Consider the following 23943-nt stretch of genomic DNA (forward strand, 5'->3'; position numbering starts at 1 on the left):
GAGGCCATGTTAAAGAACCCTTACAGTGCATACGGAGGCCATTCAGCCCATCGGGGCTGCACCGACCGTCTGAAAAGTATCCCATCCAGATCCACTCCCCCACCATCCCCATAACCTTACGTTAACCACAGCCAATCTCCCTAGACTACACATCCCTGAACACAGCCAATCCTGCACACCTTTGGACTGTGGGAGGAAACCCACGCAGACACAGAGAGAATGTGCAAACTCCACACAGATAGTCACTCGAGGCTGGAATCGAACCTGGGTCCCTGGCACGGAGGCAGCAGTGCTGACCACTGAGCCACAACCTGTAGACCCTTATACTTCCTTCACTATCAAACATGTGAAGGAAGAACTAACAGTGCATTTCCTGATGTATTTCTCTTACCTTGAGGAATCTTTAGCTGAGAGCTCTCAGGCAGTCACCCAAGGCTGGAATCGAACCTGGGTACTTGCCGCTGTGAGGCAGTGGTATTAAACACTGTGCCACCCTCCAAGCAAAGGTTGATGTGCACAAGGCTTTCCTCATCTCTGGACACCTGGTTGCATTTGAAATTTCCAGGGTGTATTACTGTGTGCCCCTCCCTTTTACCTGCCCTTTCGAAAACAAAAGCAGCGGAATTCTCCCTCACATCAATCAATCATACGTTCTCAGTGAACGGTGGATCATATTCGAGGGATGGGTGAATTATTCCCCCTCCCTATTTTCTGTCCTTCTATAGACATGAGGATAGTGCAGGGAAATGTCATTGGAGTAGAGGTTCAGCCATGGCTCATTCTATTTTGCACACTGCTATGTTTGATACCTCATAGTAATGGGTGAAAATATACTTGCAATGACTATCTGTCTGTTGTTACCTGGAAGCTTTTAGGATACAACTCTGCCAAATCCATTTGTGAATTTGTAGGTTCTTGCTATATCTATATGTTGCTTCATCAGTTTTATATGATTAACCATATAACCGATGACAGTGCTATCAGTATGAGGGACAATGGCCCTCAGAGATGCTGCCATTTATTTCCACTGCTTCCTTACCTCGTTCAGGTGGAGTGGCTAAAGAACGATGAAGTTATCGATCCAGTGCAAGACTCGAACTTCCTCCTCACCATCGACCACAACCTGATTATCAAACAGGCCCGCCTCTCCGATACGGCAAACTACACGTGTGTGGCCAAGAACATTGTGGCGAAAAGACGTAGCACCACGGCCACAGTGGTTGTATACGGTAAGTGAGGGGACTTTATCTAAAGAAGATGTTTCTGCCAGTGGGAGCCGGGGGCAGAGCCTCAGGGTGAAAGGACGGCCCTTTAGAACTGAGATGGGGAGAAATTCCTTCAGCCAGAGATTGGTGAATCTGTGGAACCGATGGGCTGTTGGGCCAAGTCATTTGGGTGTCTTTAAGACAGAGATAGATAAGTTCTTGATTAGTGAGGGGATTGAGAGTTACAGGGAGAAGGCGAGAGATCGAGGTTGAGAAACATGTCAGTTGTGATCAAATGGTGGAGCAGATGCGATGGGCTAAACGGTTGATGTTTGCTCCTATGTCTTATCGGCTCTCAGAAGCTGCTCCACTCCCATGTTGCTCTCGCTGACTACACAACATTTTGTAACAAAGTACGTGTGAAAGTATATAAATCAAATCAAATCTCCAACAGTTGCTTTATGCTTATGGACAGGCAAAGTGTGAGGGGGTTCCATCTCCCTCTCACAACACGTGGGCCAAATAGTTCAGGTGAGCGATGAGCTGGGCTGACCACATTCAGCAGAATTGTGGGGAACGCAGTACATATATTGCTTTAACAAAACGGGGCGGCACGCTGACTCAGTGGTTAGCACTGCTACCTCAGAGCACCAGGGACCCGAGTTCGATTCCACCCTCAGGCGACTGTCTGTGTGGAGTTTGCATATTCTCCCCGGGTCTATGAGAGTTTCCTCCAGGTGCTCAGTTTCCTCCCACAGTCCATATTGTGCAGGTTAGGGTGGCCATGGGAAATTGCCCTGTAGAGTCCAGCGACATGCAGGCTAGTTGGGTTAGACATGGGATGTAGAGGGACAGGGGGTGGGTCTGGGTGGGGTACTTTTTGGAGGGTCAGTGTGGATGGTCTGTTTCCCCACACTGTAGGGATTCTATGAAAAGTGCACTTGGCTTTTTGACTTGTTTTCTGCAGATTTAGCATCAGAACCCTGTCAGTCCCAAGCGTCCTGCAAAACCTCTTAACTCATGGCGTGTAATTAACCCCTTGCCCCTTAATTCGTGAGCAGGGAAAATGAGTTACAGGGATGGTAGAGAACAGCAGAAATGTCTGATTTTACACTGCCTGCTATTCTAGCAAAACATGGAACAATATTCCCTTTAAAACTGGTCACAAAGAGATTTCATTAAAATGTTGTTACTGTAATTTCACACCCAGCAATTCACAGGCTTATAGGTTTAATGGTGCCAGTATAATTGCACCTTGTTCCTTCACAGTGCTTAACCCGTGATACAGATTCCATTTGGATCTTTTTATGTGCAGTTTTTGATGACAAATTTAAGGATCTGTACTGCATCTATCTTGTGGAGAGAGAGAGAGATATTTAATGGCATGCTGGGGGCTGGAGGGGGAAAGCAGCAGAATTCAACATGCACAGTCAGACTTGATGATAATTGGAGGTGAAGGTGGGTCAGGAGGTTGGGGTTTCAGGAGAGGAGTAAAGCTGGGGATTATCAGAGAATCCCATCAGTGTAGAAACAAGCCATTAGGCCCAGCAAGTCCACGCTGACCCTCCAAAGAGTATCCCATCCAGACCCACCCTCCTACTTCATTCCTGTCACCCCACATATCCCATGGCCTATCCACCTATCCTGCACATCTTTGGACTGTGGGAGAAAGCCAGAGGGAGGCCACACAGACACGGGAAGAATGTGCAAACTCATTACAGACAGTCACCTGAGGGTGGAATTGAACCCAGGTCCCTGGCGCTGTGAGGCAGCAGTGCTAACCACTGAGCCACCGTGTAGATTATTTCTACGCTCAAGAAAAAGGCTGAAGCAACAGGTTTTGCACTATAGTGAGTGTGATAGACACAAAATAAACCATAAATATGAGGTAGTAACTAACCAATCCAATAAAGAAATAATGTGAAATGCCCGTTTGTGGGGAGTGGTTAGAGTGTGGACCTCGCTATCACAGAAAGCGCGCGTGATAAGTGGCTTAGATGCTTCATAGAATGGGTACGTGAGAGAAAAAAGGAATAGAAATATTTTATGAAAGGGTAGAGTGAGGAATGAGGAAAGACCAGAGAGAGGAGTTGTCTTGGATTGCCTCTGTCTCTCTCTTGTGAAATCTATGCAAATATGGTCTTACAAATGTTTGCAGGTTGATCATTGATCATGGGAAATGCCAAGGTTGAATCAATAACAGGTGTTATGTTTCTGAGCCACCTACACCATCTGGTTGACCCCTGACCTAAGGGGCCCCTGAGACGGCCAAGCACATTGCACATGCAGCTCAGCTGAGTCTACACCAATCCGTGTGCTCAGTTTGCTGCTAATGTCCACATTGAGTGGAGAGATGCGCAGAGCCTTGTTTGATCTAGTGTGGCTCTAACTGGAACAGACTCTCCAACTGAACAAAATGTGGTTTGTTGCATATGAGCAATCAGCTCCAAGTCACATTGACATGACCGCTATTGTCATAGAGACTGAGGAGCTCCTCAATGTTCGGTCTGTCCTGAGATCCTAAGCCTTTGTTCCCACTATTCCAAATGACATGGTCATAGTTGGTGCTGCCACACCTCAGTATTAACTCTTCCAGACCCATATACAACAATGTGGAGACGTTAGTAACTCTCATTGTCCCAGTAAACAGATATTGAAGCTTTGAAGAAATAGATTGGGTAGCTAGAAACTATTTCTGAGGGCAATTCTTTCACACAGAGAGTGGTGCGTGCATGGAATGAGCTGCCAGAGGAAGTGGTGGAGGCTGGTACAATTGCAACATTTAAAAGGCATCTGGATGGGTATATGAATAGGAAGGGTTTGGAAGGATATGGGCCGGGTGCTGGTAGGTGGGAGTAGATTGGGTTGGGATATCTGGTCAGCATGGACAAGTTGGACCGAAGGGTCTGTTTCCATGCTGTACATCTCTATGACTCCATGACAATGATTTTGAGAGGAAGGAGTGCAATGATAATGTCACTGGTAATTGAATAATGCGGCTCCCCCCAATTGCAGTGAATGGTGGCTGGTCGACCTGGACAGAGTGGTCTTCGTGCACTAACCGCTGTGGCCGGGGCTGGCAGAAACGGACAAGGACGTGCACCAACCCAGCACCCCTCAACGGCGGGGCCTTCTGTGAGGGACAAACCTTTCAGAAGATCGGCTGCACCACCATGTGCCCAGGTGAGTGGAGAGAAGGTACAGCAGTTTCCCACAGACCCGACAGAGAGAAACAACTCAGTGAAACAAGAAATGCTTTCAAGGAGGAGATGAATATAGTTCTTCTGGGTAAAGGGGATGGGCGAAAGCAGGAACGGGGGACTGCATTGGATGAAAAGTTCTGAGAAACGGTCACTTGACCCAAAATGTGGACTCTTGATTTCTCTCCACAGATAGTGCCAGACCTGCTGAGCTTTTCCAGCAATTTCTGTTTTTGTTGCTGAGTTGGATGATCAGCCATGACCATATTGAATGGTAGAGCAGACTCAAAAGGGCTGAATAATGTTTTCTGTGCTTCTAATAAACACTAACTCCATTTCAGAGGAATTATAGTCACGCCAGAATCATTAAGAATTGACGCTCCCCCCCCCCCACCCCCTCCCCCCTCCCCTGTATGCAATATAATAGCTATATTCACAAATGGCCCTTTTTCTCTATATTCATTCACAAGATGTGAGCTTTGCTGGGAACGGGACTATTTATTGCCCATCCCTGATTGTCCATGGGAAGATGATGCTCAGCTGTCTTCTTGAACTGCTGCTGCCCATGTGGTGTGGGTGCACGCACAAACCAGCAGCTAGGTGTCATGGTTTGGGACAAGCCATGTGAGGAGGTTTGGCACATTGCAGCAGTTCATCTTGTAGATGCTACTGAGTGGCAGGGGTGAAGGGAGTGGATGTTCACGATGGTGGATGGGGTGCCAGTCAAGTGGGCTACTTTGTTTTGGGTGGTGCCAAGCTCTTGCTTGCACCCATCGGGAAAATGGGATGTATTCCATCACACCCCTGACTTCGACCTTGGGAGGCTCAGGCTCAGGGTGAGACAGGGGGTGGGGTGGTTAATGAATCACTGCAGATCGCTGCATTCTGGCAGAAAATGGGTAGGTATGGGCTCCGTGAAGGGAAAATAGAAGAGTTGGATGAAGAAGAGTGGCAGGCTTCAAAATTATTGGATTCCCCATCCTTAGATCTGGTGTGGTTAGTCTAATTTAGTTTCTGGTTTGTGAGGGTAAACCAATCAAGTTAGTGCTAAGTCTATCAAGGTTGGTGACTTAGAGTCATACATCAGAGAAGAGTTTATTTGGCCCATAATGTATATTCTAGCTGTCTGAACCAATAAGTTCCTAGCTCCTGTCCTTTCTGACAATACTGCAAGCTTCTCCCCTTTACATTCTTATCTTGTCCTTTTGTTTGCTAACTACCTTGAACTGAGCATTCTGACATCTGCTGCTAGAAAGTTCCTCTCTCTCTCCCTGAAGCACTCTCTACATTAGCTTCTAGTTGGATGGGAACTGAACCTGATGATATTCTCTGGATAACCAAGTTTGTCCTGAATTCCTTATTGGACTTTGTCGTGACTGTCTAATATTTCTGGTCCCATGGACACTGCCAAAAGTGTAACTACTTCCTCTATGTCCACACTGTCGACCCCCTTCATTATTTTAAACCCTGGTCACTTGGTCACCTCTGAACTTTCTCTTTTTGAAAGGCAAGAGCCTGTTCTGCCTTTTCTGATCATTACACTCTCTCAATTCTTGTACTATCCTTTCAAATCTTTCAATACACATTCTCTCGGTCCTTTTTGAGAATGAGGAACTTGCTTTCACGTGCAGTAGTTTTTATAAAAGCTCATTAATTCACGGGATGAGGGCATCGCTGGCCACGCCAGCATTTATTACCCATCCCTAATTGCCCAGAGGGCAGTTAAGAGTCAACCACATTGCTGTGGGTCACATGTAGGCCAGACCAGGTAAGGATGGCCGTTTACTGCCCTAAAGAGCATGAGTGAAACAGATGGGTTTTTCCAGCAGTCGACAATGGATCCATGGTCATTATTAAACTCTTAATTCCAGATTTTGTTGAGTTTAAATTCCACCATCTGCCATGGCATGACTTGAACACTGGTCCCCAGAATATAATCTGGGTCTCTGAATTAGCAGTCTAGCGATAATACCACTAGGCCACTGCCTCTCACCTTGAGGTGATTTATATCAATGCATTTAAGGTAAAGCCCGGTATGCACATGAGGGAGAATGGAAAAATAGTCAGGGGTTCAAGTGGCAAGATAGAAATTATGAAATGTCAGTGCGAGTATGGCCAATGGACTTTTTCTGCATGAAGTAATGTCATTGTACGTACGTTGTTTGAGCAAGTCCCTTTCACCCACGCCCCGAGTCATTCTTCTCTTTGTTCTTTCTGGTGAAATGCAGTTGACGGCGGGTGGACAGATTGGAGCAAATGGTCAGCCTGCAGTACCGAGTGCACCCACTGGAGGAGCCGTAAATGCACCGAGCCCTCACCCAGAAATGGAGGCAAGGATTGCATTGGTCCTGTTCTGGAGTCCAAAAACTGCACAGATGGCCACTGTATGCAGAGTACGTTGTGTTTTTTCTCTCTCTCACTCAGAAACATTACCTGGGTCTCTGGATGAACAGTCCAGCAACAATATCACTAGGCCATCACTGACTAACAGTGAGGAGGGAGGATTTGCATCTCTCTTTCCTCAATCGCCCTCAGTTGTGTTTAGTTGAGGTGAAGTCTCCTCCTTCTGAACCCTTCATAACTAAATCAGACCCACAGTGGCCAGAAAAAAATGGCTTGGTGAACTAGCCAGCATTCCCTGCGACTTTCACTGCTCACTTTTTATGAACCAGCCACAGGATCCTCAGTCAGCCCTGTGCAGTCTGCAGGAAAATCTGAAAAGACCACACAGTTGCACACTTGTCAGGTCAAATTATCTCTCATTCCCCGGCGCTGCCAAGTCATAAACTCACCACTCCTCCTCCTCCCCTGCCCGACATCTTTGCAGTGATTTGTTGAGGTGAAAACCCTCAGGGTCATGTTTTCAGAAACGTGTAGTGGAAGACTGATGGAGTCTCCACAAGCTCGATGGGCCTGCAGTCATGTGTCCACTCCAGGGAACAGTTCGGTGCCACTTGCCAATGGCGCACACACACACACACACACACACACACACACAGACAATGCTCAGCCTTCTATTGCTGAGCTCAGCTCCCTCCTCTCCCCAGCCCTCCTGCAGCATCAGAAGCACTGCAAAGAGTTCTTTATTTTATTGTGAGCTGAATAGCCAGGAGGCATTGCCATAAACAACTACAGAAGAACCTGCATTGTATTGTTCAGGGGAGGGAGGGAGTTCGATGTCTTTCCTTTGTATTACAAATAAATGCACAATATTCCTTGTCATTGCCATGCCCTCTGGTGTAGTTCTGGTCTGACGTGGATGGTTTATTGACTATTTTAACGTTGCCCCTGGCTCTCAGATGAATGGGATTTGACTGAATTCCTATAGCAGGGGTTCTGGGCATCTGTGAAATGTTCAGTCAATAAAACGGCAAGATGATCGCTCGTGCAAAACGTCTTGACATCCCTCTCCCTTTTGCCTTTAAAGTAAAATTCTTAATCCTGTTCCACAAGACTGTAATCTCTCACCAGTGATTACCGGCTGAAGCAGGGCGTTCTTAAAGTGTGGAGGAAGAATTTTAATAATCACGTCTCAGGATGTGCATCTTAGTCACCACCCTAACAATTTTGGGATATTTTCACAACCCCATCATTTTTCTTACTCCACCTTTATTTATCATTCTGTGCAGAATAACAGCATGCTTTCCCCAAAATCAAGCAGAAATTGCTGGAAACGCTCAGCAGGTCTGGCAGCATCTGTGAAGAGAAATTGAGAATTAACATTTCGGGTCCACTGGATTTATCTTCGCAGATGCTGCCAGACCTGCTGAGCATTTCCAGCAAATTCATGCAATCCCTACAGTGTGGAAACAGGCCATTGGGCCAACAAGTCTACACCGGCCCTCTGAAGAGTAACCCACCCAGACCCATTCCCCTACCCTATTACTCTACATTTAACTCTGACTAATGCACAAACCTACACATCCCTGAACACTAAGAGTAATTTAGCATGGCCAACTTACCTAAGCTGCACATCTTTGGACAGTGGGAGGAAACCAGAGGACCCAGAAAAAATCCACACAGACACAGGGAGAATGTACAAGCTCCACACAGACAGTTGCCTGAGACTGGAATCGAATCTGGGTCCCTGGCGCTATGAGACACCACTGAGCCACCATGCCATCCAAATCCTGGGAGGGGTTGGTTCTGATATATAGCATCGTTGGTTCTTTCAGTTTTGATATGGCTTCCCCAAAATTCTTGTGTGAGTGTGCGGTGCCTTTCCACACATTAACATTGTTTTCAGTGCATTTATTTTAACCATTTTAACTAATTTTTTACTTCTGTGTGCATTCTAATAAATTCATTTCATTCTTTTTTTCATGTTGATTTCATTTTTGTTTTCTTTTAACAGATAAAAAGTTTTTAAATGAACAAATAAGCTCTCGTAAGTTTCCATTTCATTATTTCAATTCCATTTTATTTTTTTTTGGTCATGTGCAGTAGTCACTGACAGTAAGACTCAGATTCATCCACTCCACTGTGACTGTTGGGTAAACACCAGTCTTCATGCCAGTGTTAGGGTATTCTGTATATTTTATGCTGAGCTGGAATGTTTAACTTATCCAAATTAATTTTATGATGTCTGATAATAAATGTCTTTATGTGCTTCCTTGTCAGTAATCAATGAGTTTTTTTCATTCACTCATGGGATGTGGGTGTTGTTGGCTGGGCCAATATTTATTGCCCATCCCTAGTTGCCCCTTGAGAAGGTGGTGGTGAGCCGCTGCAGTCCATATGCGGTAGATACACCCGCAATGGGGCAGCACCATGGTACAGTGGTTAGTGCTGCTGTCTCACGGCCCCAGGGACAGTTTCAATTCCACCATTGGGTAACTGTCTGTGTGGAGTTCGCACATTCTCTCCATGCCTGTGTGGGTTTCCTTCGGGTGCTCTAGTTTACTCCGTCAGTCCAAAGACGTGCAAGTTAGGTGGATTGGCCATGTTAAATTGCTCACAGTGTCCAGGGATGTGCAGGCTAGGTAGATTAGCAGTGGGAAATGCAGGGTTACAGTGATGGGTTGGGACAGGGTGGGGTGCTCTTTGGAGGGTCAGTGTGGACCCGATGGGCCAAATGGCCTGCTTCCACACTGTAACGATTCTATGATGATCTAACACTGTTAGGGAGAGAATTCCTGGATGTTGACCCAGCGACACTGAAGGAACGGCGATATATTTCCAAGAGAGATGGTGAATGGTTTGGAGGGGAACTTGCAGGGGATGGCGTTCCCATGTATCTGCTACCTTTGTCCTTCAAGATGGTAATGGTCGTGGCACCACTGTCTTAGCCTCCTGTGGCCATGAAGTTAGACAACAAGATTCTTTCCCTTAATGTTTTGTGGGAACATTAGCTCATTTTCTGAATGCATCGATAAGATTGTGTCGCAGGGAAGTCGAAGCAACTGCATTGTGTGGGTGGATCTTTGGGATCATTGCCGTGACTTCAGTGTCTTGTGTTTTGAACATTGCCTCCCATTGGTTATCTTTATGATTTGCACAGGACCATTGTTGTTGTGCCCCCCACTCTGACACTCCCTTGTGAAGCCACCTACTGCAGTCACACTGGTTCTTTGGGAACTAGGAGCTATCAATGTATACCATGGTCTCTAAGTTCAAGAGGGAGAAACATCTTCATCTAGAGAATGTGGAGCTCACTACTACAAGGTGTAGTTGAGGTGAATAGTAATCAAGCTGCAAGAATCATCATAGTCTTCCTTAGCCATACTTGTTCTTCAGAGAAACGTAGTGTATTTAACCTGAGGGTCGTCACCCCTCAGGTGAGGAGAAATGTTGAGAAGGAGAGTCCTTCATGGGAACCTCAGCCACTGTGGGAATTGAACCCACGCCATTGACATCTCTCTGCATCACAAACCAACCATCCAGCCAATTGAGCTATTGGTGCAGTAAAGGGGAACTGGAAGTTTTTGTTGCAAACGTTTCGTCCCCTGGCTAGGCGACATCGTCAGTGCTTGGGAGCCTCCTGCGAAGCGCTTCTTTGATGTTTCCTCCAGTGTGTATAGTGGTCTGTCTCTTCCGCTTCCGGTTGTCAGTTTCAGCTGAAACTGACAACCGGAAGTGGCAGAGACAGACCACTATAAACACCGGAGGAAACATCAAAGAAGCGCTTCGCAGGAGGCTCCCAAGCACTGATGATGTCGCCTAGCCAGGGGACGAAACGTTTGCAACAAAAACTTCCAGCTCGGCAAACAGACCCACAACAACGAGCACCCGAGCTACAAATCTTCGCACAAACTTTGAGTAAAGGGGAAGCTGGGGAAGCATATACATGAAGGGGAAAGAACTTGAAGGATAAGCTAGAGAAAGAGGAAGCTCCTCTGGGTCACAAACAACAGCATAGATGGTTGGACCGAATGGCCTGTTTCTGTGGTATAGATATTATGTCATGGAGGGGATTTTTTGAACCCCAGATTCCCTTTATCTATACAGCACAATGTGACTGGAAGAATCAGGGAAAATTGGCTTTGTCTGGACTTCATGGGGCGATAGGTGAACACATATGCTTGTGAGAAGTTGGAGTACGGAACGGTTTAGACATTCCTGGATTGAAGAGGATTTATCATTTGGTTGCTTTGAAACAAAATTCAAAACTTCAAAGAGAATAATGGTTTGTTTTCTGTTTTCTGGGAGAGTAAGTCATTTGGGAGAAGTGTCCAGTTAAAAAAAAATCTGTTAAGAGAGTTGAGTTGATTTTACAGACCCCAACTTGTGGATGCACAGACTCAGGAAAGCCTTGTGCTGTTCATCGTCTAGCAACAGCCTCTGGTTTCATGTTACTGTGTGTTATCGCAGGCCTGGGATAGGAGTTATTGAAGGAGCTGACAGTAGGAAGCCACTGTCTTGCTCAGTGAGGAAGAGAACAATCTGAAAGCAAAAACCAGCTAAAAACTCAAAATGAAATTATTTTGGAAAGCCGGGAAAGCGTCAAATATCAGGATTCCTATCTGTTTCCAATCTGAATGTGAAATCTGGCCTGCTGATCTTCCTTCCTTTTGTGACTCTCAGCAATTTGATCTTGTCAACAGGAATCGAAGAAACTGAGAGATGTCAACTCATTCTATCTTCAGAATTGATACCCTTTGACTCCTCGGGGTGTTGTTGTTCTATTTCACACCCATATCTGTACAGTGCTATGCCATATGGGGATTAAAGAGATGCAGTTTAATTCTGAAAATTAACTTAGTTCTTAACCATTTTTTTCCGCTCGGTTGAAGAATAACTCTTGCTTGTAATAGATGAATTATTTTGAGTTAATTAAAGAAGCTTGATGGGCAATTATTCTGGTAGTAGGACAAAAGAGAGATAGATTGACCATACTGGTGATAAAAAAGAGAGATTTATACTTCTTGTATGGCTTGTGGAGTAGTGAGGCTTGATACACTCCTCCCACCAGAGTCATACAGAAAATTGAAATGTTTAATGACACAAAAGGTAGTTGCAATCACTTGTAGGCTCTAGTTTGAGTACATGTTCAGGAGTTTGGATGCCTCACTGTGACAGTATGGGGAATTAATATTGCATTTGTTTTCTTACTGGGCGTCCCTCTGCTCTGAATGGTGATTGCTTATGCACTAAAATAAGATCCAGCGGAAACAATGACTGAAAACTAGCATTGTCTGCAGTTCCTTCATCTCTCCAATCGATGTGATTTTATTTGTCCATCTATATGCAGTTCTGGACACCACACTTCGGAGAGAACAAGCCTCGGAATGAGAACAGCACAACTTCTCCAAATTGTTGCTAAACTTCTGTAGCTAGGAGGAATTATAGTCATAGAGTTGTACAGCACAGAAACAGACTATTCGGTCCAACTCGTCCATGCCGACCAGATATTCTAAATTAATCTTGTCCCTTTTGCCAGCCTTTGGCCCACATCCCTCTAAACCCTTCCTATTCATATACCCAATCCGATGCCTCTTAAATGCTGTAATTGTACCAGCCTCCACTACTTCCTCTGGCAACTCATTCCATAAATGCACCAGCCTTTGTGTGTAAAAGTTGCCCCTTAGGTTGCTTTTAAATCTTTCCCCTCTCACCCTAAACCTATGCCATCTAGTTTTGAATTCCCCTATCTTGGGGGCAAGACTATTTAGAGCTGAAAATGTGTTGCTGGAAAAGCGCAGCAGGTCAGGCAGCATCCAAGGAGCAGGAGAATCGACATTTCGGGCATGAGCCCTTCTTCAGGAATGAGGAAAGTGTGCCAAGCAGGCTAAGATAAAAGGTAGGGAGGAGGGACTTGGGGGTGGGGCGTTGGAAATGCGATAGGTGGAAGGAGGTAAAGGTGAGGGTGATAGGCCAAAGTGGGGGTGGGGGCGGAGAGGTCAGGAAGAAGATTGCAGGTTAAGAAGGTGGTGCTGAGTTCGAGGGTTGGGACTGAGACAAGGTGGGGGGGAGGGGAAATGAGGAAACTGGAGAAATCTGAGTTCGTCCCTTGTGGTTGGAGGGTTCCTAGGCGGAAGATGAGGCGCTCTTCCTCCAGCCGTTGTGTTGCTATGGTCTATTTACCCTATCCATGCCCCTCATGATTTTATAAACCTCTATAAGGTCACCCCTCAGCCTTCGACACTCCAGGGAAAACAGCCCCATTCTATTCAACCTCTCCCTGTAGCTCAAACCCATCAACTCTGGCAACATCCTTGTAAATCTTTTCTGAACCCTTTCAGGTTTAACAACAACTTTCATATGGGAGAATTAAATAAATTGGACACGTATTCCTTGCAATATAGAAGGTTGAGGTTTTTAAATGACTTATACAGAAGTTGAATATTGCTGAAGGATGATGTGTTTTTAAGTTTTTTGATTTGCAGTTATCAGGTAAAAATGGTAAAAATGCTAGTTTGAAGGGAGAAACCCTTGCTAAACAATCAGCACTCTCCTCACACAGTATGCAGTGTTCTCCACTATGTTAATTCTTTCAAATGTTCCTGATGAGAGCAAGATGCAAATGTACGTTTTCTTCAGAGATATTGAGGTATTTAGGATTTTAAAGCTATTTCCATTGATTGCAGTGGGGTTAGAGGTATCAAGGACGTAAACTAAAAGCCAGTTCATTCAAGAGAGGAGTTAGTAAACACATCATACAAAGGCTGGTCAAAAGGTGGAATATTTTCCCAAAAAAAGTAGGTGTATTACATCTTAAGATGGATAGAAATTTGCTAGCCAAGAGTGTGATAAGTACTGGAGCAATTGGATCGGGCGCAAGTATAGACAAACTATAATTTCATTGAATTGCAGAACACGTGCAAATGGGGAAATATGATGATACTGTGGCTTTTGTCCTGGTTTCATTTAGAGAGAGATTGGGGGACAGGTGCCGAGCAGTCTACGAGAAGATAAGCAATTTGTGAAGTCTTGGGTGTTATATTTAAAAGTTGGAACAACAGAAGCAGCCTGAATGGGTGGAGACAGACGCAGACCCAAGATTTTGCAGGTTTTGCTTTGGTTGGCTAATGGGTGTGAACTGAGATTGTGGAAAGACCTCTCTCTCTGGGGAGCTGCTGCACATATCTCTTTCTTGCTGATAGAATTGCAAGTGAGACAATCTGAATTTGCCTTTTGCCAAGGGGTGTGCTTATGGGATGTTACTATATTAGAACAGTTAATTAGTAATAGTTGCTATATCTATTGTTCTGTTAAGTTTTCCAATAGACTAAAGTTATTCCAAATACTTTTTCCTTTTGTTGAATTTTAACTATAGCATTTGAATAAACTGTGTTTTGCTTAAAATTGAGTAGTTTGATCAATTGAATTGCATCCGGAACACAGCACCTCATAGTTACCTTTGAAATAAGAAAACTTTAGAGTCTAGGCTGTCTCTTTAATATAATTGGAGGAGGTCTGTTCTGTTCTGTAACCAGGGTGAATGGTCATCTCCTGCTGCTATGAATTTATAAACAAACTTCACATGTTTGACTGTTCTTGAATTCCACAGCGATGAGGAGCAAGGGCGATGTTGCCTTGTATGCAGGGTTGGTGGTGGCTGTGTTCATCTTCCTGGTTATAATGCTGGTGCTCGGTATCATCGTATACAGAAGGAGCTGCCGGGACTTTGACACTGGCATCACCGATTCCTCTGCCGCACTCACTGGAGGTTTCCAGCCCGTCAACTTCAAGACAGCCCGGCATGGTGAGTAATGCAGTGTGCATCTGCTGTCTGCTTATTCCCGTGGTGGGACCAGTGCAACGGATAGGGGCACGAAACACATTCCCACTCTCCCAAGCCCCACTTCCACTCTCCCCATCCCACTCTCCCCACTCCCACTGTCCCCATCCCCATTCCCCCACTCTCCCTATCCCCACTCTCCCCACCCCCACTCTCCCCATCACCACTCTCCTCACCCCCACTCTCCCCACTTCCACTCTCCACATCGCCACTCTCCCCACCCCCAATCTCCCCATCCCACTCTCCCCACTTCCACTCTCCCCATCCCACTCTCCCCACTCCCACTCTCCCCACTCCCATTCTCTTCATTCCCACACTCCCCAACACCCCATCGCCACTCTCCCCATCCCCATTCTCCCCACCCCCACTCTCCACGTCGCCACTCTCCTCACCCCCACTCTCCCCACCTCCACTTTCCCCATCGCCACTCTCCACACCCCCACACTCCCCATCCCCACTCACCCCATCCCCATTCTCCCCACCCCCACTCTCCCCATTCCCGTTCTCTTCACTCCCACACTCCCCAACACCCCATTGCCACTCTCCCCACCCCCACTCTTCCCGTCACCACTCTCCACACCCCCAATTTCCCATCCCCACTCTCCCCACTCTATCGCCACTCTCCCCACTCCCCCATTCTCACCAGCTATCATCACTCTCCCACCCCCCTCACCATCCCCACTCTGCTCCCCCACCCCTCCCTCGTCGCCACTCCCAATCAGCTGCCTCTCAGCTGAAAGGTGGAATGTGTTGGAAAGGAAAGGGGGTCAGACTTTCATTTGTGTGGCACCATTCACCAAATTAGGACTGCCCTACACAGTGCTTATCAGCCAATGAAATGCATGGCAATGTAAGCATTTCCATTGTGGGTACTGCAGGATCTCCCAAATCACAATGTGGCTGTGACCAAACGGTGTGTTCCTCCTTGTTGACTGAGGGATAGATACAGCCGAAAAGGGCAGAGAGAGCTCTTCAAAACAGAACTAATTCAAGACCCTGCATTTGTTTTATTTTTATTAACCTGTTTTTCTAATCAACCCATTCAGAGATGATGTCATTACACAAGCCTGGAGCAGGTGGCACTCTACCATCGTATCACAAGAGGTCCCCTGCATTTACTTGTCTGTAAATGCTCAGGGCCATTGATACCAGGACATTGCTTTCCCAGTTTAAAGAGAATGACAACAGTTTCAGAGCCTCACTGACTGAGGCAGCTTACTGACTAACTCCAAGGCAGCTCGGTTTTGGATGCAGTGCTAAAAGAAATACACTTTCTAGTAATTGCTAAAATTTCTACTAGTTATTAAACCGATTGATTTTTGTAATGACAGTTGTAAAAGCAGGAAGTGAGAATTGCTTGATATTTAGCAGGGTAGTATTGTTAACTGTTGGACTGGGATTGTGTTGAGAAGGTTTACTGCAGTAGTTCAGACAGGGCAACACTGGGAGCAGGGTGATAACGGTAAACTTCAGAACTTTAATAACTAACAGAACCCTGGACAACCAGAGACAGACACTGGTGGCTGGAATGGGAGGTAAATTCCTCCATTAGTCACATAATAGCCTAGTTGAGTTGTGAAGCTTAATTTGTTTACTTGCGGTGTCTTGTTTTGGTTGCTGCATGCAATAAAGTTTCAGGATTTGATTATGTATGAGATTTCTGATAAGTAGCTGATTTTAAAGGTAGCTGGTGATAATTGACACACAACAGTAGCCTCAACAGATACAGACCAGAAAGGCCATTCAGTCCCCTATGGCTGTGCTATCAAATCAGTCTGTTCTGGTATAACATGATAGATCTGTTCCTGTGTGAGTCTGCAATATAAGAAAATTGCGTAATAGCAGCACCATTTAATAGTAACACCATTTAGAATTGTGTTATGGACAATATGGGTAAAGGAAGTTTGTATTCTACAAGTAACAGCCTAAATTCTTCAATTGCATTAGAGCCAATTTGCATGGAAGATACGCATGTTATAGCAGAAGCGACTGTATGTTAATGCAAACCAGGAGCCAGCCATTCTGCCCCTGGAGGCTCCTCTGTTATTCAATAAGCTCATGACTCACCTGGTTGTGGCTTCAACTCTCCCAACACCTCAACAACCTTTGTTAGGCGATTATTTATCTACCTCTGCCTTAAAAATATTTAAGAGCCTCGCCTCCTCCGTTCTCTGGAGAGCGCTGTTCCAAAGGCTTGTGAAAATGTAAGCATGGTACTGCAGCTGCCGGAGACCCGAAAGCAAGTCAGAAAGTGCTCGGGAAGCCCAGCAGCATCTGGAAGCGGCCATGGAGAGAGAAACACAGTTAATGTTTCGAGTCTGATATGGTAATTCTTCTTTGGAACTGAACTTTGGTTTCTCCAATGCTTTCTGTTTTTATTCCAAAAGCCTGAGAGAGAGAGAGAGATAAAATTCTCCTCACTTCCATTGTCAATGGGGGAGCCTTCTGTTTAAACTGTGTTCACGAATTCAATATTCTTGCCCCAAAGCCACTCAGTTATTTCTTCATCAAGTATTCATCCAATTTCTCATTGACATTTATTTCACTGTATCTGCTTCCAGCATCCAGCATCCTTATATGTATATAAAATTTGAATGGCTATATATGTATTCATAATATAATATATATGTAAACAACAGTCAGATCCTCTTTCCTCCAAGTATAATTTTCAGCTGAATTGTATTCTATCTCTTGTTACACTGAGGTTTGGTTTGTATTCAAAGGCTTGGTCAAACCACCTTGGTTCAATACACCTCATGTTTCAATTGATTGATAAGTGTCGTATAGTGTCACCAAACCCCAGCATCATCTTAAAACACAGAAAAATAAACCAAAACATAGAATATAAAGGCAGATAAATAAAGAACATGTCCACCTTTACAGTCCTTCCTGTGAAGTGCTGTGCCATGGGGCCCTGGTGAACAGGCACAAACCCCCTTTTCTGCGATGTCATTGCTGGAATGGAAGTTGCCCACTCTTTGGTGCCATTGGTCAGACCCTTGCTACCAAAGAGAGCCAGGGAGATTCAAAATTCCTAGATCATAAACACGGCCCATCTTTAAGAGACTCCATCTCTTTATCTTCCCATGCTTTGTCCGTAAGAGTTGTGTGGACCCCCTTTGATCCCACCAAAGGGAGGCAAATGCCCCCTTAGTGAGGGGGGGGGGGGTCTTGAACAAGACAGTCAGCTGTAGTCCAATGTGATGGCTTTCTTCACTATGGATAGTCAAGGTAAGGCAACTTCCTGTGGAGGGAGCTTTATTTTCCTTATTCAGATAAAGATCATCATTGCCAGCATTTTAAGGGGAGGGGTGAGGGTGTCACTAGCTAGTCCAGCATTTATTGTCCTTATTTAATGGTGGCCCAATGGTTAGCACTGCTGCCTCACAGCACCAGGGACCTGGGTTCGATTCCAGCCTCAGACTGCCTGTGTCTGTGTGGGTTTGCTCCGATTTCCTCCCACAGTCCAAAGATGTGCAGGCCAGGGTGGATTGGCCAAGCTAAATTGCTCATAGCATTCAGGGATGTGTAAGCTCGGTGCATTAGTTAGGAGAAAATGTAGATTAATAGGTGTAAGGAATGGGTTTGGGTGGGATACTCTTCAAAGAGTCAGTGTGGACTTGTTGGGCCAAATGACCTGTTTCCACACTGTAGGGATTCTAATTCTAATTGCCCAGAGGGCAGTTATGGGTAAACCGCTCTGGAGTGGCATGGACGAATGGAACTGAAGGGTCTGTCCTGTACTGTATGACTCTATGAGTTGCACATAGGCCAGATGAGGTAAGGGTGACATTTTCCTTCCCTAAAGGCACCAGTGAGCCAGACGGGGCTTTTCCAATAATTGACAATGGATTTATCGCCATCATTCGACTCTTAATTCCAGATTTTTTATTGAATTCAAAGTCTACCATCTTTGTAGCGGGGTCTGGACCCAGGTCTGTTGATGAATAGTCCAGCGATAATTCCACCTCCTCTAAAGTCCTGGTCATGAGAGTGAAGCTCGGAGGTAGTGAGGAGAAAGCGAGTGCAGCTGATGGCCAGCCTTGGAAGACATTGATCCGTGGAAAGTTTGTATAGACTTCAAGCTCAGCAGAGTGGGATCCCAGTATGCACAGCATGCATGGGCAGCAGAGAACAAAGGGTTAATCAGGGTAGAAAGAAAAATTCTTGCATTCCTATAGCCTCCTTCACATCCCAACGCTTCCTGAAGCACCTTACATCCAATTAAGCCATGTTAAGCAAGAGACACAGTGGCCAATTCTGGCACAGCAGGATCCCACAAACAGCAATGTAATAATAACCAGATGATTTATTTTAGTTTGTTGAGGAATAAAGATGGACATGGTAGAAAACGCTATTGTTTCTTTCCTTCAAAGCAGTACTTTCCAATCTGAGGAGGTCAGATGAGGCCTCAGTTTAGTGTCTCGTCTGAAAGATGACAAATCTTGAGAGTGTAGCTCTCCCTCAGTCCTGCGTTGGAGTGTCAGTCTGGATTGTGTCAGTCAGACCTCTGGAGTTTGACCCAAACCCACAACCTTCAGACTTAGAGACAAGTATGTTGACCTCTGGGCCATTGCAACATAAGAAGCTAAGTTGATATCACTACGGATGCAATGGCCTAGTGGTGTTATCGCTGGACTGTTAATCCATGGATCCAGGCAATGTTCATAGAGCCTGGGTTCAAATTCCCACCCCCCGTGGCAGATGGTGAAATTTGAAATCAATAAAAGTCTGGTATTAAGAGTGTAATGATGACTGTGAAATAATTTCAGGGAAAAAAAAATCCATCTGGTTCCCTCATGTCCTTCAGTGCCTGACATTCAGGGTGTGAGGAGCAAGCTTGTCTAGATTGTATATCTCAGGCTTGAGAAACTAGAGTCATAGAGATGTACAGCATGGAAACAGACCCTTCGGTCCATCCCGTCCATGCCGACCAGATATCCCAACCCAATCTCGTCCCATCTGCCAGCACCCGGCCCATATCCCTCCAAACCCTTCCTATTCATGTACCCATCCAATCGCCAGGGGGCTAAGACAAAACCAGTTAATAAGGACTGACCTTTCTTGCTGGGCCGGGAATCACAGCAATACTTCCAACAGCTTTCGTCTTCTCGGGATTTTAACAAACATTGTGCAATTTCCAGACGAAGGTACTAAGGGGTATGGACCAAAGGCAGGTCTATGCCATATTGTGGTGCAGAGGTAATGTCACTACCTCTATTCTAGGAAGCCAGCACTCAAGTCCCACCTATTCCAGAGGTGTACAATAACATCTCCAAACAGATTGATTATCGAAAATAAGTTAAATAAAAACAAATGTAAGGAGTTAGACCTTAAATCATTCATGGTGGGACAAGCCTGAGGGGCTGAATGGCCTATGTATGTCCCAATGTAAGAAACAGGATCCAAGAATCTGTCTTTGGATCAGTTTTTCTTGGTGCTGAATTCAAAACAAACTTTTTTTCACTTTTGGGGAGAGAGAAACCAAAACCAAGTACCATTAAAATACCTTAAATCCAACATGGAATTGGGAACAACACATGCACACAACCTCCCTCCAGGTGTAAGAGTGGAACTGCTGGATTTCTTTTGTCTAGTAACATTGACAAAAATAACAATGAATGAGAATAACATTGTCGAATAACATTAACTATATCACTGCATTGAAAGGGAAGTTAGATTAATCCCCGAGGGAGTCAGGATATGTTAAAGAAATGAGATACAGAGAAATGAGAGGTAGCTGATTTGGGGCAATCCGGTAGGATTGATCCGTGCTGTAAATTCAGTGCTAATCTCGTCGTGTTTCTATATCTTTGTTCTAGATAATTCCCAATTGTTGAACTCGTCAATACAGCCTGACCTGACGGCCAGCGCTGGCTCATACCGAGGACCCATGTACACTCTTCAGGACACAGCTGACAAGATTCCCATGACAAACTCCCCACTCTTGGACCCCTTGCCCAGCCTGAAGATCAAAGTATACAACTCCTCGACGACCACCTCCATGCTGGTGGGTGAGATGGACTCAGGCACATACCCTGGGGGCAACAGCAGCGACAGCAATATTACCATGAACATGAGGAACAAAGCCCTCAGCTCCCAGCACTTGGGCACCATGCCCAGAGACCCTGGATACAGTGCCAGTGGAACCTTTGGCTGTCTGGGCGGACGACTGACAGTGCCCAACTCAGGTTTGTGTCTTGGACTTGCATTCAGGGTGGGTAAAGGCTACAACCACAAATGTCATTGATATGAAGCCTTGTCAGACAGTGAAAGGTCCAAAGGAAATTTGTTGGGGTGGGGAGACAGTGGTATATCTCTGGGACTCTGGACAATTCTATTGTTGATTGTTGGAAAAATCCATCTGATTCATTAACGTCCTTTAAGGAAGGAAGCTGCCTTCCTTACCTGGTCTGACCTACATGTGACTCCAGAGCAATGTGGTTGACTCTTAACTGCCCTTAGGGCAATTAGGGATGGGCAATAAATGTTGTCCTGGCGAGCAAGGCACTCATCCTGTGAATGAATTTTAAACAACTAATAACTCAGAGCACCAGGCTAATATTCTGGAGATGTGAGGATGGATCGGCACTATGGCGGATGGTGAAATTTGAATTCTATATAAGAAAAATAATGCTGGTCTATATGGTGGTGGATGATGGTACAATTACAACATTTAAAAGACATTTGGATAAGTACATGAATAGAAAAGGTTTGGAGGCACATGGGTCAGGAGCAGCCAGGTGGGACTAGTTTTAATTTGGGATTATGTTCGGCATGAACTGGTTGGACCAAAGGGTCTGTTTCCACGCTCTATAGCCCTTTGTAATTATTGTCAATTATATAAAGACCCCTTGACTAATAGCTTTTAGAGAAGAAAATCTGCCATCTTTATCTGGTCTGGCCTACATGTGACTCCAGGCCCAAAGCAACATAGTTGACTCTTTGCTGCATTCTGGGTAATGAAGGATGGGCGATAAATGCTGGACTAGCCAGCAGTGTCCACATCCCATGAATGAATGAATGACAAATAAAGGACCTCAATTGGCCAAGCCATATCAGGAGGTGTTAGGATGACTCACCAAATCACTGAGGCAGGTTTTAAGGAGCAGTTTCAAGGAGAACAATGAGGCAGCTGCAGAGCTTTCGGACTAGGACTGAGCATGTCTGTCACCAGAGGATTTCCGGAAGTCATGATGCCAACATGATCACACATAGAAATCCTGAAGGCTTGGAGGAAGTTGCAGAATTAGGGATGAAAAGGACTAGGTCATCTTATGATTTGAAAATGAGAACTTTAATGTTGAGATATTGCCAGAGCAGGAACCAAGAGTAGGCCATATGCCACAGCAGAAGACTAACCTTCAACTGGTAGAGTTTAAGACCTAGACTGCTGAGAACATAGCCACCAACGACAACCTTACTGTGTGTACCTGTTTTTGAGCTCCGTATTCCAGCTATAATGTAATGGGGGGCATGGCAGAGACAGGAATGAATATCTACCAGTGGCGATAGAGGAGCAATTCTAATAGGGGCTCCATTTCTATAACTGGAGGGATGTCATTATGGGAAATAATTGGGCAAGCCAGTGATTGCTCAGTTGGTTGGTCAGCTGAAATAAAGCAAAGGATTGCTCGAAATTTGAAACCAAAGCAGAAATGTTGGAGAAATTAAACATCTGTGGGTTGGAAGCAGAATTAACATTTCAGATCCAGTGAGCTTTCTTCAGATTGTTTTCTCTCTACAGATGCAGCCAGACCTGGTGAGTTTCTCCAGCAGTTATAAACAAGCAAGAAAGATGTTGCTGGAAAGCAGGTGTAGCAGCACCTGTGCAGAGAAATCAGAGTTAACGTTTCAGGTCCAGTTACCCTTCCTCAGAACTCATTCTCCAGCAATTTCTGTTTTTATAGCTGATTGACTGGTTTGCGATGCAGAATAACACCAACAACATGGGTTCAATTCCTGCACCAGCTGAGGTTACCTTGAAGGGGTCTCCTTCTCAATCTCTCCCCTCACCTGGTGAAATCAGCACCAGTCATCTCTCTCATGAGGGAACAGCCCCTATGGTCTGGTAGGATGAGGGAGGCTTTACCTTTTACCTTTTTACTATTTGGTCTGGCACAGAAAGGACTCAGAGGTGATTAAGTCACTGTTTTAAGAATTCTATTGGGACTAAATAATACCAGGATAGATAGCAGCTCCTCATTGTCCAAAGTGCACCTGAACGGTTGTGGTGGTGGTTGTGGTCGGAGAGAGGGAGGTGTGGGGAATGGTATATAAATCCAAAGCACATCTGCGGAACCAATATGTGGATAATCAAGCAGTTGAAATGTGGAGCACACTGTCCAGGGAGAAAGTGGAAGCAGTCAGTGCTGATCAATTCAAATGTAAATTTGATTGATTTCCCATAGATAGAATCTATGATTGATTTGAGACATATATGGTAAGCGGAGCACGGAGCAGGTGACTTTGAGCCTGGGTTCAGTGAATCTAGAGAGTTTAGTGGAGGTGCACATGAAAGCTGTGGTTAATGGTTGTGTCATCAGTAAACTGTCCCCATGGCTCTCCACTCCTAGGGATTTCCCTCTTGTCATGTCTGGTTCTGCTCCAGACTTCTTAACATAGACTGACTGCAATGATGAATCATAAAGACCCGAGTGCCATCATATCATAACAGAGTAGGTGATGAATTGGATAAACATCATGACCTTTCTCATCCAATAAAATTCCATTTGGAGCAAATCTTGTGCACATGGGGCAAAAGAATTTTTATTTGGACATAGAGGTTCCTTGAAGTTCAGGACAAATGCCACTGGGTGTTTTTTTATATTATGTTAATGGCTCAACATAACATAAATTTGAAATTTGCAGAGGACACCAAGTAAGTGCAGAGTGCAGCGAGAAAGGCAGGAATAGACTTTAAAAGGATAGAGGTAAAAACAAGGACTGCAGATGCTGGAAACCAGAGTTTAGATTAGAGTGGTGCCCGATGCAGTCTCCTCTACATTGGGGAGACTGGATGCCCCCTAGCAGAGCGCTTTAGGGAACATCTCCGGGACACCCGCACCAATCAACCCCACTGCCCTGTGGCCCAACATTTCAACTCCCCCTCCCACTCTGCCGAGGACATGCAGGTCCTGGGCCTCCTTCATCGCTGCTCCCTCACCACCCGATGCCTGGAGGAAGAACGCCTCATCTTCCGCCTCGGAACACTTCAACCCCAGGGCATCAATGTGGATTTCCCCAGTTTCCTCATTTCCCCTTCCCCCACCTCACCCCAGCTCCAACCTTCCAGCTCAGCACCGCTCTCATGACCTGTCCTACCTGCTTATCTTCCTTTCCACCTATCCACTCCACC

The 23943-nt window shown here is 45.4% G+C and overlaps 1 protein-coding gene across 2 annotated transcripts in view; it reads left to right on the forward strand.

The window, feature by feature from the left end:
* Positions 1-23943, forward strand: part of unc5b (unc-5 netrin receptor B) — a 269146-nt gene that overhangs the window by 205947 nt on the left and 39256 nt on the right. Inside the window, exons 5-10 of one of the 2 annotated variants that reach the window (XM_043679162.2) lie at positions 1049-1229; positions 4221-4388; positions 6634-6798; positions 8760-8792; positions 14355-14549; positions 20408-20776. In XM_043679162.2, coding sequence (XP_043535097.1) covers positions 1049-1229; positions 4221-4388; positions 6634-6798; positions 8760-8792; positions 14355-14549; positions 20408-20776 — 1111 coding nt within the window. The remainder of the gene's footprint in view (positions 1-1048; positions 1230-4220; positions 4389-6633; positions 6799-8759; positions 8793-14354; positions 14550-20407; positions 20777-23943) is intronic. The other variant, XM_087982409.1, reaches the window with a different exon arrangement.

Source organism: Chiloscyllium plagiosum, unplaced genomic scaffold, assembly GCF_037043375.1.
Source record: "Chiloscyllium plagiosum isolate Xiang-an unplaced genomic scaffold, Cpla_swu_hap1 HiC_scaffold_43, whole genome shotgun sequence".
Taxonomy (NCBI): domain Eukaryota; kingdom Metazoa; phylum Chordata; class Chondrichthyes; order Orectolobiformes; family Hemiscylliidae; genus Chiloscyllium; species Chiloscyllium plagiosum.